Source organism: Neopsephotus bourkii, unplaced genomic scaffold, assembly GCF_033783945.1.
Source record: "Neopsephotus bourkii isolate Nb327-2 ecotype Australia unplaced genomic scaffold, CSIRO-AGI_Nbou_v1 NB_787, whole genome shotgun sequence".
NCBI lineage: Eukaryota > Metazoa > Chordata > Aves > Psittaciformes > Psittacidae > Neopsephotus > Neopsephotus bourkii.
Window position 1 is genome coordinate 358,024 of NW_026901283.1, and position 12,564 is coordinate 370,587.

A 12,564-nucleotide genomic window follows, 5' to 3' on the forward strand; every position below is an offset into this window, starting at 1 on the left:
AACATGACCTTCATAAGAAATATCTCAACAGCAACAGTAAAATCCCAAGTTTCCTGAATGCTTGAAATGCAAACACATGTAAGGCTTATGTTACACGTTTGTGTATCACCATCCCTACATCCAGCACTTTCCGCAAGTTAAAAAGAAGAAAGAAAAAAGTTATGTCAAGGAGGTTAATTTTTTCAACTTACATAGTTGTCTCTTGCAGACCAGCCTGGATAAAGCTGCATGTGTAGCTGCCTTTCTTTACGAGCTAGTTCATAATATTTCGCTTGTTCTTCACGGGAGAGAGCATGCCACTGAAAATAAAATAAACATAGCAGTAGACTAGGAAATAACTCATACCCAGGCAACAGACGACCTGAGCAAGTGTTTCTGTGACTTTGATTCAGTCCTTCCCTGCTGCAAAAATGAAATTCATTAGGAATTGCAAGCACCCCTGTTTACTAACCAAGTTTCAGGCATTTGTCAGCTCTGCAGCTGCCAAGTGCCTTCAGCAAGACAAAATTAATTTATGGAAACAGGGCTCACCAAATAATGTGCTCACAGAACCACGCTTTTCCAGCACTACTTAACAAAAAAAAACCCCCCAAAACACCCAACCAAAAAACCACCAACACAAACACACCCCTTAGCTCCTTACAAAACAGAAAGGTTTTGTGCTGCTTTTAAAGGGCAGCAAACTCCCCACCACAAAAGGGTTTGCTGTCTTGTTTTTAAGTAGCAGCTACACATGGCTTTTCAATGCCGGTGCAGAGTGCTTTCTAGACACCAGCAGGCTCCTGTTTCAAAATACACCTCTATGTATGGAGTTTCAAGGTACCTGCTTTTCGATTTCTTCTTGTTGTAATAGAGGAAAACAAAACGGCAACTGCAAAAAGTTTGTAAGATACAGAAACCACAGAACTGGAGTTTCCCAAATTACACGAGTTCACCTCTGTAGCCAAGTAGGGATAAATTTCTTGCTTTTATGTAACTCAAAAAACACCAAAACCAAAGCCCCAAACCCCCTCATAACCTGCACATTTGAAAAGACAGTAGCTACGTTAGTATTGAATCATTTTGTTCTTGTTGAAATACTTATCATAGACCTGAATCAGAAAGAGAAAAAACCTATTTAGAACGAGGTTCCACTGCTGCAGCATTCAACATGTCTTCTTGTTTGACTTTGACAACATGCATGGGAGGACAGGGGAGAAGATGTTACAGAAAAACCCAAATCAAACCAATCCCAAAAACCAGACAGACGTGAAATCATTAAGACACTCATGCAAGAATAATTTACAGAATTAGGATTTCAAATCAGATCACATTTGTATGATTTAATATGTCGTTTTGTTACACATCAGAAGATGTGAACTAAAGCACTTGTCTGTCTTGACTTGGCAAGTTTGATGTGTTACTGAAAGCGCAGTGGTTCAGCCTATTTGCAATTCTCAAACTCCACATGTGCATTCCAAAACTGGAAGGCAGCAACATTAAATGTTATCAGAGAGCTCAGCATCATGTAAAGCATCAGCTCTTGAGAACAGAGGTTCCTTCTCTGGAGTGACACAGGGTATAGTAAATAGTGACCAGGACGATTGAACACAAAATATAATTAATCCCCAAGCAATTATAGTGGATAACTTGTGCATTGTTTGTCCCATAGTAAAAGTGGAATTTTAGGTACTTTCACAGAGAACAGTACCTTGAAAGGAGTCCAAGCTGCAGAAAAAGCAGGAGCACTGGGGCTTGATTTGTTACCAAAATGGAGACAAACAATCCCTACTCAAACTCAGAGTGGTACAAAAGTTATCCCTTTTTGCATTTCTGGGCCAGTCAAGGGCAAAGTGGGCATTACCCCTGCTGCTTTCCCTTGGAAGAAGAACACTGACTGCATATGAAGTCTGCAACTGTGGGTTGACCTGCATACCTTTCTCGGAGCACAGAAAGAACAAAACATGCCTACAATGCCACAGAAGCAAACGCTCTCAGCAAGGCTCTGGGACATATACTGGGATCATCAGTACTCAGCTGGTGACCAGAGACATACAAAACTTGATTAGACAAGTCCCTGAACAACCTGGTGTAACTGGACTTGCTTTGAGCAGCTGATGGACTAAACGACCTCCACAAGTCCTTCCCAACCTACATGACTTTACAATTGAACCACCTTATATTCATTTTGGGGTTCCATGTCCACTGGCATCCAGTGCTGCTCTTTGGATGATCCCCTCATGCCCTGATGGACACCAGCCCCGGGGAGGACTCAGAAGGTGATCTGAGTACTCCTTCCACGTGTGAATAAGGATATGTCATGCCTGAGGTGCTGACACCCTAACATGAGTGGAACAGACACAATTGGATGATGTTGCTAATGCTGCTTTTATTTTAGTTGCATGTTTTATCTTCTATAGCTAATTTGATAGTTGCACATTAGTTAGCACCTCAAGCAGAAAGTGAGCTATCACACCCAACTAAAGGGAAACACACACAAATTAGCAGCACACGTGAGTACACACACCCCCTCCTGTACATACCCTTCTGCCAAGAATCTGGTTGATAGCTGCGCTTTCTTTCAGAGTACACTCTGCTACAACGTTCGCTCTCATTTCTTTCATGTACAACATGAAAGCATTCAGAGGTTTCTTAATATGAGGTCTTTTTGGCTCTTGTTCTTTTCTCTGTTCGTGCTGAGGCTTCCTAAAACGTGGTGGGGGAAAGGGAAAGGAGGGGAAAAAAAGCATCCATTTACCTTCAGCCTAGAAAGCCCTAGTGGAAAATTACCAACCTGTGGTTACAGGAGCATTTAAGGAGTAAGAATGAGTATTTCAGTGGTCATGTACCATCTACTTCTGTATCTTTTCAGAGAACTGACTTAATTTAACACTCAGGAAGTATGTTAGGTTGTCATTCTCTGGCAAATAACATTTGAGCTGTGAATATGTTCCAAATTCATCACTTGTCTCAATTCTCTTTTTGAAAGACTACCCATAGTACCCTAAAAGACCACTGCTACAGGCAGGAGGACAGTGCCTCATCCACTTCTTTTTCAGGCTTTTTGCCTCCGAGTACACTAAGCAAGTAGGCTGCTTTTACTAGTTAAGACTTTTTCCAGCAGAAGTTTGTGAGTTCACACTCAAGCAACATTCACAGGTAGACAGGCCTGTGATTACATCTGAGTCAAGGTGCCAATAGCTAAAAAAGTGCTGAACCAATAGCCAATAGCTAAAAAAGTGCTGAACTGAAATGGAAAATGGCTTTATGTCTCATTATTCTTCCCAAACAGTAGCCCATATCTCCTGCTTTAGTTATAGAGGATTTAAAAATCAAAGAGGTCATGAAAGGCACTTTTTTTCCTTATTATATACCCTTGACTCTTCTTCAGACAGAGTTAGTTCTTAAACATAGGTTAAGGGCTAGTGCAGAAAGGCAGACTCACACATGCATTAGCTCACTGTCGTTGTGCAGATGTTCTTGTTTTACTTGAGGTGTTACAATAGCTGGGTGAGGGATTCCAGTTGTGTGAGGGCCTGGAGGACCAGGAATCATGTGATGTGAAAACCTAAAAGAGAAAACAAAGGGAGGTCTGTAACCCTGCTGAAGACTGGCATCAAACACGTATGACAGCAGCAGGGTGCCCCAAGAATGCAAACGTTATGGAGCTTGCAATGGGAGATAATTCTTCAAGAGAGCATGAAAATATTTGGCTAAGAGTTGTGCATTGTAGCCTATTTATTGAAAAAACCCAAACAAACAGATCAGTCAACGTTTTGATTGTAAAGAACTTATTTTGTTACCTTTCAGGCAAACAGTTTTAGGAATGCAAACACGAGGTTTAATGGATGTACTGTTGCACTGACTAGCAATAAAAATACACATTTCTTAACCAAAAGCTGTATTTCCACACCAAGATATAAACATTTTCAAAATATCCACCACCAGCCAAGGCAAAGGAGGGAACTGCCATGCAGAAACAAATAAAATGCAAGAGGAGCCTTTTCAAGAAGTCCCTGGTGGCTCTCTAAGGAATCTCCTACTTTTCAAGGTAGTTAAGCCAAAAGGTTTTAACATCACCTAACTCACTATCCTTGCCTGGAATGCTTAAGATAACAATAAATCTTAAAAATCCTGCATTTCCCCCCTGCATCTGGGGGGATTGAAGGGAGACACTTTTGTCCCAAATAAATCTCCCTTTCCTTCGTACGAGAAGGAAAATGGAAAAGAAAACCAAAGTACCACTAACTCAGTCATCTCAGCCAACTAACCTAGATCATCCTCGAGGTTATCTGAGACAGATTTTGAAGGTGCTGAGCGCTGCAAGGTCAAGTGCAGCAGAAAACCTGCATGCTTCATTTTGTGTTTTATTTTATTTTGGTGGAAAGTACCATTAACATCAGAAGCCAGCTTGCACTACAAAGATTTGCTGAATGAGTGCAGGTTAAGGAACGGCATCCAGCCTCTCCTTTCTCCATTTCCTAGTCCCTTTGCCCTTTTCATTCATGTCATCAAAAATAAAGCAAACACAAAGCCCAGTAACTAGAGCAAGTCATTTTATCATGGAGAAAGAATTGGTTTTCTTCCCAATCACCCTGACAGGCACATGCTTATCATTCCCCTGTAAAGAAATGAAGGAACAGAGATAAACCAAAGGAGCCCACACAAACAGAGTCAAGAGAACCCATCACTTATTAAGTGGCTTGTCTTAAATCCCCGTGCAAGAGGATGTGTCTTCTACAAGTCACACAAAAAAAACCCAACCCAAGAATGGTACATTGCAACCTTGTGTACACCAAGCACAGGATGTAGAAGCTGTCTTTAGAGTAAAAGCAAAAAGCAGAGGAGAGGAGGTCTGGAGTGTGTCGTGGCCAAGTCTCAGTTAGCATTGCTTGCTTGCACTTAGACACAAAGACACAGTGCCTGATTCACACACCAGTACAAACACACTGTGCTGGCATCCCCTGCCATTAGTGGCTTTGGGCTATGAAACACCCACTTGCGAGCAAGTTTCAACACGGAGCGATACCTAAATGATTCAAGACTAATTACCAACAACTTTGAAATTAGAACTACAGAACGCAGACTAGAGTGACAATCCACCTGGTTGCATACTTGTATGAGCAAAACTCAAGGATGCACACTGTATGTTACATCCAGAAATGAACTAAAGACTCATTTCAGATGAAGCAGCTCAATTAATTGTTAACAATTCACTGGTGCTCCTAATTGCAGTACTTCAGAGACTGCCAAGAAAATGCTGAATGAGACCAGTGTGGGATCCAGGCAAACTGTATATACACAAAATAAATTAATAAAAATATATGCATAAAGTTTTAGCTGACTGAAAAGCAAGCAAAGGCAGACCAAGATGCAAGCAGAAGAGCAACTTGCCCTCTAATGCCAGCAGTTACTCCCCAGTCAGTCATTCACCTCCTACACCTACCTGGACATGGAAGGGTCGACTGAGAGTGAGGATGGATAGGGCTGCCTGAATCCACTCGAGATGGGATATACAGGCTGACCTTGCCTGAGGTCACAGAAGAAAGGAACCCATCAATCATATGATACGGTATTCAATAGTTACTCTAGAGTTACAAGCGCTTGATGGGAGCTCACTACCAGTCACAAATAAATAGTAATAGGTAAAACTTTTAAGAGTTCTGCTGTATTCAAAGATAATGAGTACTTGAATGCTTTGGACTTTCTCCCTTGCTTTTGAAAGTTTCCCAATCCAGGCTGCCACTGGGGAGGAAAGCAAAACAACCAGTCTTCCTCTCCCAAAGCTCAAGTGCACACACTCTCCCGCTTGAACACTCCTCTGTCTCTATCTTCTCTCACCTACTTTTAAAAGCACTGGAATTAGATTTGGTTAACTAGCTGTTATGAAAGAGGTATCTTATTCCAAATAGTTCTGCTGTAGATCAGTGCAAGAAAACTGTACTGTGAATTACTAAGCTAATAGAACTGTTCAAAAGGTTTTCTAAGCCTTTGAAAACTTGGGACTCTCCCATTTGCATCTGCTATAGTGAAGTACAAGTGAGCAGCTTTTCCAAGAAAGTGGAAGTTTATTTGATTAACAAAACCAAAACACAAAGCCCGACCACTATCACCTAGAAGCCTATGGCAGCACAAGTCCATTGTAACTACTTCAAGAGCAAACTCTGCAATCTGTTAACAGAAGCTTGTGTGAAATTCTTACCTTCTTTGTACTCCCCCATATACAGAATATTTTGTCACCAGCCTGTCATTTGGGCTCTCTAATTTTTATCATCATCACTGGATTTTGGTTACTTTCAGCTAGCAATGGTTCAGGTCGCGACTACAATTAACACCCTGAAGTAGCATGCTATGATAATGCAAACAAATACCAGTTCAGCCCAAATACCTGAAATAGCCCAGAAAGATCACTGCACATATCAATCCTATTCAATCAGTTACAAATTGACTGGTGGATCAGCTTTCAAAGGGGAAAAAAAAAGGGATATTTGTTCAGGATACAGGTTTCACATTTGGATTACATTACTGGAAATGAGCAGTGCTTAAAGGGAAGAGGAAAAAAAAGGTAAAAGAAAATAGTGGAAGTCTCAGCAGTGCCACTGCACAGAAGGCAGCTGGAAGCTGTATAGCATAAGGGACGGTGGGTATGTCCTGCTGAACACGTCTTATAACATCAGATCTTGTGTCTCCTTTTTCTTTTCCCTTTTCCGTCTCCCCAGCCTCTGTATCAAGAAGCCGTTCAGAAGAAATGACTGACCACATCTGGAAAATGCCTGCCAGGAGCTGCCTGGTGGTGGAGGTGGAGACTGAGCTGAGCAGCAATGAATGGGGAGGACAGGGTGGAGGGGGAATATTATTTTAAAACCCAGGGTCAGATACTTCTGTTTTTTAGTTTGGTTTCTGATAATAATTTGCTGCAAAAAGGCATGCGGCACTTCCTGAAAGGTTTGCCAGCAATACAGCATTTCATCATCTTCTGCTCTCTACTTTCTGTGCTTGTTGTCACCTGGAACATGTTCCCCTCCCATAAACACATCAAAAAATAACCCCCCCCTGCATCGCTTGGGCACAGACAAGTTACGACACAGATTTAAAAGCACTGAAATTGTTGTAGAGTTTCCCTATTCCCTGCTTCGGCAGCACTGAAGGCAAGTACCTCTCTACCCCAAGCAGACGTGAAGCATCCTGCCAAATCAATTACTCTGAAAATACCATGTGTTTCCTCCTAAAGGAAGATGACACCCTGAGCGGCAGAGAGAGAACCGGAGACTGATAGTATTAGCAAGAGCAGCAAAATCTCTCAATGACAGAGGCTTCCCTCCATGTAGAGAGTGTAAAAAGCAGCAACTACAGAAGTTTGTTACCCATTTGGGTGGATTTCCCCCCACACACACACTTCAAAGTTCTTTCTCACCTCCCCTCCCCTCAGTAATTGCAATTTTGTTTATTAAAAATTCACATTTAATTCCTTGAGAAGTGTTTTCTTCTATCTTTCCAAATGCCAAAAGCCACAAATCTGAGCCATAAGAAATATATCGACTTCAAAGTGAAATCTACACACTTCAATTTCTGTACGTGTTCAAAAAACAGATTCAATTCATTTCAAAGATCGACATTTTTTGATCTTTTCAACTAAAATAACATAGTAATTTCTTACTGCAGCAACATTCTGATTTTGTAAATGCTGCAACTGATTCAATAACAGGAAATGGTGTGAACATGAGCCTTTGTCTGAAAAGAAGCTAAAAGATCTTACCAGCCAAGAGGTGGTGTTATCTGTCCAACCCCCCCTGGAGACAAGGGATAGAAGGTAGGGAGATCAGGCGCTGGAGGATGCCTGGACATGCCTGTTAAAGAGCACAGAAGAATGAATGACTTTCCCTTCAAAATACTACATCTGAGCTACAGTTCACAGCTAACACAGCCAAAGCTGTGATGGAATTAGGGCTCTGGATAAGAACTAACCACCTTCCTGGTTAGTGTTAAAAGCAAAAGGCTACCCATGTCACCTTTAAAACAATAAATAACTTGCACACAATATTGCAGTTTAAAGTGAAATACTGGAGAAAACAAAGTGGAAGGAGGAAATAAATGTACAGGCCAGTACTGGTGCAAGTTTAGATCTCCTGAAAAGTGTGTTAGGCAATACTGTCCTCTCAATGGTTTCACCAAACCCAGCTGGATCCTGAAGACCTCTTCTAACACAGCATGAAACAAGAAGAAAATAAAGCGTTGTCAAAGAGGCAGCACAGCAGAGCTATTAGATTAGGTAAATTGCTACTTGTACATTTTCACGGGTTCCCTCATGGATTCACAGATTTTGGAAACTTGCTACCACAGAGGATCAGTGGTTAATTAAGAATCACTTTCAGGCCCATAATGGTCACACTTGATATGATTCATTTGGCTTCCAATTGTCACTCCAGCTCCAACTAAGCTCTTCATCAAGTTGACTCCTGTGGGCTCCAAGGTCAATCTGTTTTGCGTTGGTAGTATTTCACAGAAAAATAAGAGTCCCACCAGGAATGATCCATCGGCTCACATTCCCCAGAACACAGAGTCCTACAACTGCAAGAATCACCTCAAGATTAAAGCTAATCCTTGTCCCAAAAGGGTCTGTGGTCTCCATTCTTCACCTAAACCTTGTGCCCCCAGGAGACATGGAATTACAGTTGCAGAGGCCAGAAAGACATCAATTTATTTAAATGTGTTTGGGGAAGAGGGGGCTGAAGCAGAAGGAATTGTTAAGTCTACTTCACATGTTAAATCAGCTGCTTTAAAAGGGCATTAAATATTTATGTGGTGACACTCCAAAGGTCCAAGACTGAGTGTGTGCTACCTTGAGACTTGGCTTATAGATTGATGCTACCGATTTATTCCCCACCCCCCGTCTGTATTTAAATCTTCTGAATTTAATTACAAGATTTGAAGAATACCCTTCAGGACTGTGTACAGGAAAGGACGGGAAAAAATACTGGCACTGTTACTGTCTCAAAATCGCTTAATTCCCAGACTTGGGACCACAACCTGGCTGAGGATCGGATGTCTGTCCAGCTGTCTTTTCAAAGGTGTGAAAAGCCAGCTGGTGGATGACAGGAGAGGGAACACTTTACGTATCCCTGGGTTTTAATGTGAGAGGGAATGCTCTTTCAGAGCAGTTTAAAGAAAACCAAAACACAACAAAAGCAAAGGTGAAAAACAAGCGCAGCATCTCATCCCTAGTGATGGTTGATGCTCCTGGGAGTGCTAACATGACCTGGCCCCTGACAGACCAAGTTCTGCACAGGGAGCTGGGCTGCTCCTTCCCCAAAACCCACATTTCTGACCCAAGGAGACAAAGCTGCTCTCTCTGCACTAACACACAGTGATTGTTGCTAGAACAAAACTTCTGGTCCCTTATGAGGGGCTACCCACTACCTAACGCCCAGCAGGAGCACATGCAACTATTGAAAAGCCAATGCTCTCCAGAGCAAGTTCTTGTGCATGAGAGGGTTAAGGAAAACATAAAGGGAGGGGGCAGAAGGGGGAGAAAGAAGGGGAAAGAAAGAAGTGACCACCTTCAGCAAGGCAGTGGCTGTGTGTCCATTCCAACGTGCCTGAAGTGCAAGGAGCAGTGCTGCGGGCAGGGGTATTTTGGTCGGAGGAAGGCACCCTGGCATCAGGGCTAGGGCGCCAGGGCAGTGCCTCATTCCAGACCCACAGTGGGAGGCGAGGACAGAAACAATGGTCGGAGGTATTTGGCAGAGGACCCAAGGGAAATAAAAAAATCCTCTCTTTGCAGCAACTGCATGGGCCACTTCACTGGGGCTGCTCCCACACGCCAGCGGCGAAGAAGCGGGGAGGCTGGAAGGACCACACACATCAAGGAGACAGCCACAGCCACAACCAGAAGTCTCCATCCCACATTATCCATCCCCATCTTCACTAGACACTGAGCAAAGGAATCAAGAGCCCATTCAGGAACACCAGAGGGACACAAGCTTGGCACCAGAGATGCCCCTGACTGCTCCCAGGCAGAGCCCCTTGCCAGGCTCAGAGACCTTCAGGAGTGGGGATGTGAGTGGTGGAATGCACTGGGGCTGGGTAGGGGAAAGGGTGAGAAAGGGCAGAAGGGACAAAAAGCAGCAGAAAAAAACAAACCAAATGTTCAGTTTGGGCCTGCAGGACAAGAAGGACAGACATAGGCCAGGGTGAAGGCAAAGAACAGGGGTGCAGGAGGGCAAACTCATCATGCAGTAGGTGTAAACCTCTTGAGCTCATGAACTGCAGCAGTGGGGTGTGCCCCAGCCACTGCAGCCAGCTTGGGCAAGAGGTGGAAATCCCTTTCTCTAATGTGCAGCACCCCTGGGATTTCAAGGAGTGAGCATGAATAGCCATCCTTCTCCTCGGCACTTAAACAAAGGAGGAAGACAAATGAGGACAGGAAACCTCCATTTGCTCCTTCCAACTCTGAAAATTATATTACACATGTATTTACAGGCCAGGCTTTCCAGGCAGAGTAGGTTTTTTTAATTCTCCCTCCCTAAAAAAACCCAACAAACTAACCAACAAAAAGCAAAACATACAGACAGCCACAATGCCCTGGTACCTTCTGAATGTAGCCCATGTTATTATCTGCACAGTAAGGCCAAAATAAGAACCAGGGCATTCAGGGAAAGTCAGAACTAAAAAAAGTCTCTTTCCCTCAGTGAGGGTGGCTGGAAACCACTCCAGAAAAATGGGACAACTGTGCATGTGGATGTGTGCCCCGGTAAAGCAGAGCTTCATGATCTTGTCAACTAGGTGTCATGCCATGTGGTGGGACATGCAAGTGCTGGAAGAGGCAGGGAAAGACACCCTCCAGGACCAGTCTTGGCACCAACAGACTTCACATCCATGCACAGATGTCCCGACTACAGTAAACGCCTCTGTAAACCCTCTGCTTCCTCTCCTTCCCTCTTGGCTACCAGCTCTCCTGCGTAAGCTTTTCCTCCTCAGGCTCTTACTCAAACCCCAGCTAAGATCCATGCCAGCCAGGGTCAGTCTTCTCCTTGCACATCCCCAACAACCATCACGTTCTCTTCCAAACTCCTGCTTCCCAGTGCTAACAAGCTCACACTCCCCAGGAAACCCCTGAGCTCACCAGGGCAAGACCTCTCAGCACAGGCTGGGCTTGGCACTTGGAGGCTGCTTCCCAGGGGCCTGAAGACCAAGCTGGAGAGGGGCTGGTCTGACGTGCCAAGTTGAGGATCTATGGAGCTTTGTTTGGTGGTGAGGCACTGGAATGGGTTGCCCAAAGAAGCTGTAAATGCTCCATCGCTGAAGGTGTTCAAGGCCAGGCTGGACAGAGCCTTGGCAGACATGGTCTAGTGTGAGGTGTCCCTGCCCGTGGCAGGGGGGTTGGAACTAGATGATCTTAAGATCCTTTCCAGCCCTAACCAATCTATGATTCTATGACTGACGTTTCTGCGTCTACACACTGCAGGCCTTGGGCACTACAAGGGATGGTAAGGACTGGCTGCTGCTTGTTGAGATTTTAAAAGATTTTGATGAGTAAAGCAAGCCTGAATTATCACATTTGAGACAGCAAGATTTAAACAGCCAAGTTAAACATCAGCATCATGTCAGAATCACCACCTCTGAAAGCAGGCACACACACCTGGAACCCTCCCTCTAAAATGCTACAATAAAAGCTCTATCAATCAGCAGCACGAGGACACTGGGACCACTCTGCACCCCCACCACACTGGCATAGGACAGGCTCACCTTGTTTAGAGTTGACGTCAGAGGGGATGTGAGACGGGTGCGATCCTGGGGAAAAGTGCTCATCGCTGTAGGTGATAAGAGGGGTGAGAGGGTGAACCGCATGAGAAGGCTGTACCACTGGCACCTTGTTTGACTGCAAGAGAAGAAGGAAATTAAACTATATCAGCAAGGTTGGGCTTTCTGCATTAAAAAAACATCCAACCAACAAGTAAAAACTCCCAAAACGCAATTTTACATATCTGCATTACTGAAAGCAGAGGGAACAGATAGACAGAGATGACACTGGGGCTGGTGGATGGCAACCAGGTTTGCTGCTAGAATCAGCATCCTGGAACCACTGGCGCTGGAGGAGGGATGAGGGCTTTGAGGAAGTGTGTGGAAATGGGCAGGGGCCGGGAACAGGAGGAAAGACATTTGGAAGAAAGGGAAATGGGGTGGGGGAAGCATTGACCAGAGAGCCATAGGGCAGGAGGAGCAGCACACTGCACACCAAGGGCTGTGAAAGAAGGTTGGCAAAGCCAGCAGCAGTGCTGAAAAAACCCTTTGGTTGTGGGGTCAGCCTTAAAAATACCCAAAGATTTAAAGTGCATGTTTGCCATATCTTCATCCTTAAGAGCAACATGAGCTTCATCATCTTCACTCCTCCTCTCCACAGTTCTCTTGCACAGCCACAGCACGGCACAGCGGGAACAAGCCCCCACCATTGCCAAAGGGTATGGTGTTTTATTTCCCTTATAATTTTACAAACTCTGGTTGAAATCGCTTGGTCTGTGTATCATGTAACTGGAAAAACACCCTTAAAAGCCTGACTTCACACATAAGCAGTTGGCAGTGGCCTCA

General features: G+C 44.1%; 1 protein-coding gene and 1 long non-coding RNA gene across 5 annotated transcripts in view; one reads left to right on the forward strand and one right to left on the reverse strand.

Moving 5' to 3' along the window:
• Positions 1 to 12,564, forward strand: part of LOC133213161 (uncharacterized) — a 403,544-nt gene that overhangs the window by 21,053 nt on the left and 369,927 nt on the right. The gene's annotated exons all lie outside the window — the stretch shown is intronic.
• LEF1 (lymphoid enhancer binding factor 1) overlaps positions 1 to 12,564 on the reverse strand; it is a 69,823-nt gene that overhangs the window by 16,751 nt on the left and 40,508 nt on the right. For 2 of the 4 annotated variants that reach the window (XM_061355185.1, XM_061355184.1), the window contains exons 4-9: positions 11,725 to 11,857; positions 7,736 to 7,826; positions 5,426 to 5,509; positions 3,425 to 3,547; positions 2,523 to 2,685; positions 192 to 299 (exon numbers count right to left, since the gene is read on the reverse strand). In XM_061355185.1, the coding sequence (XP_061211169.1) occupies positions 192 to 299; positions 2,523 to 2,685; positions 3,425 to 3,547; positions 5,426 to 5,509; positions 7,736 to 7,826; positions 11,725 to 11,857 (702 nt within the window). The remainder of the gene's footprint in view (positions 1 to 191; positions 300 to 2,522; positions 2,686 to 3,424; positions 3,548 to 5,425; positions 5,510 to 7,735; positions 7,827 to 11,724; positions 11,858 to 12,564) is intronic. The other 2 variants (XM_061355187.1, XM_061355186.1) reach the window with 1 other exon arrangement.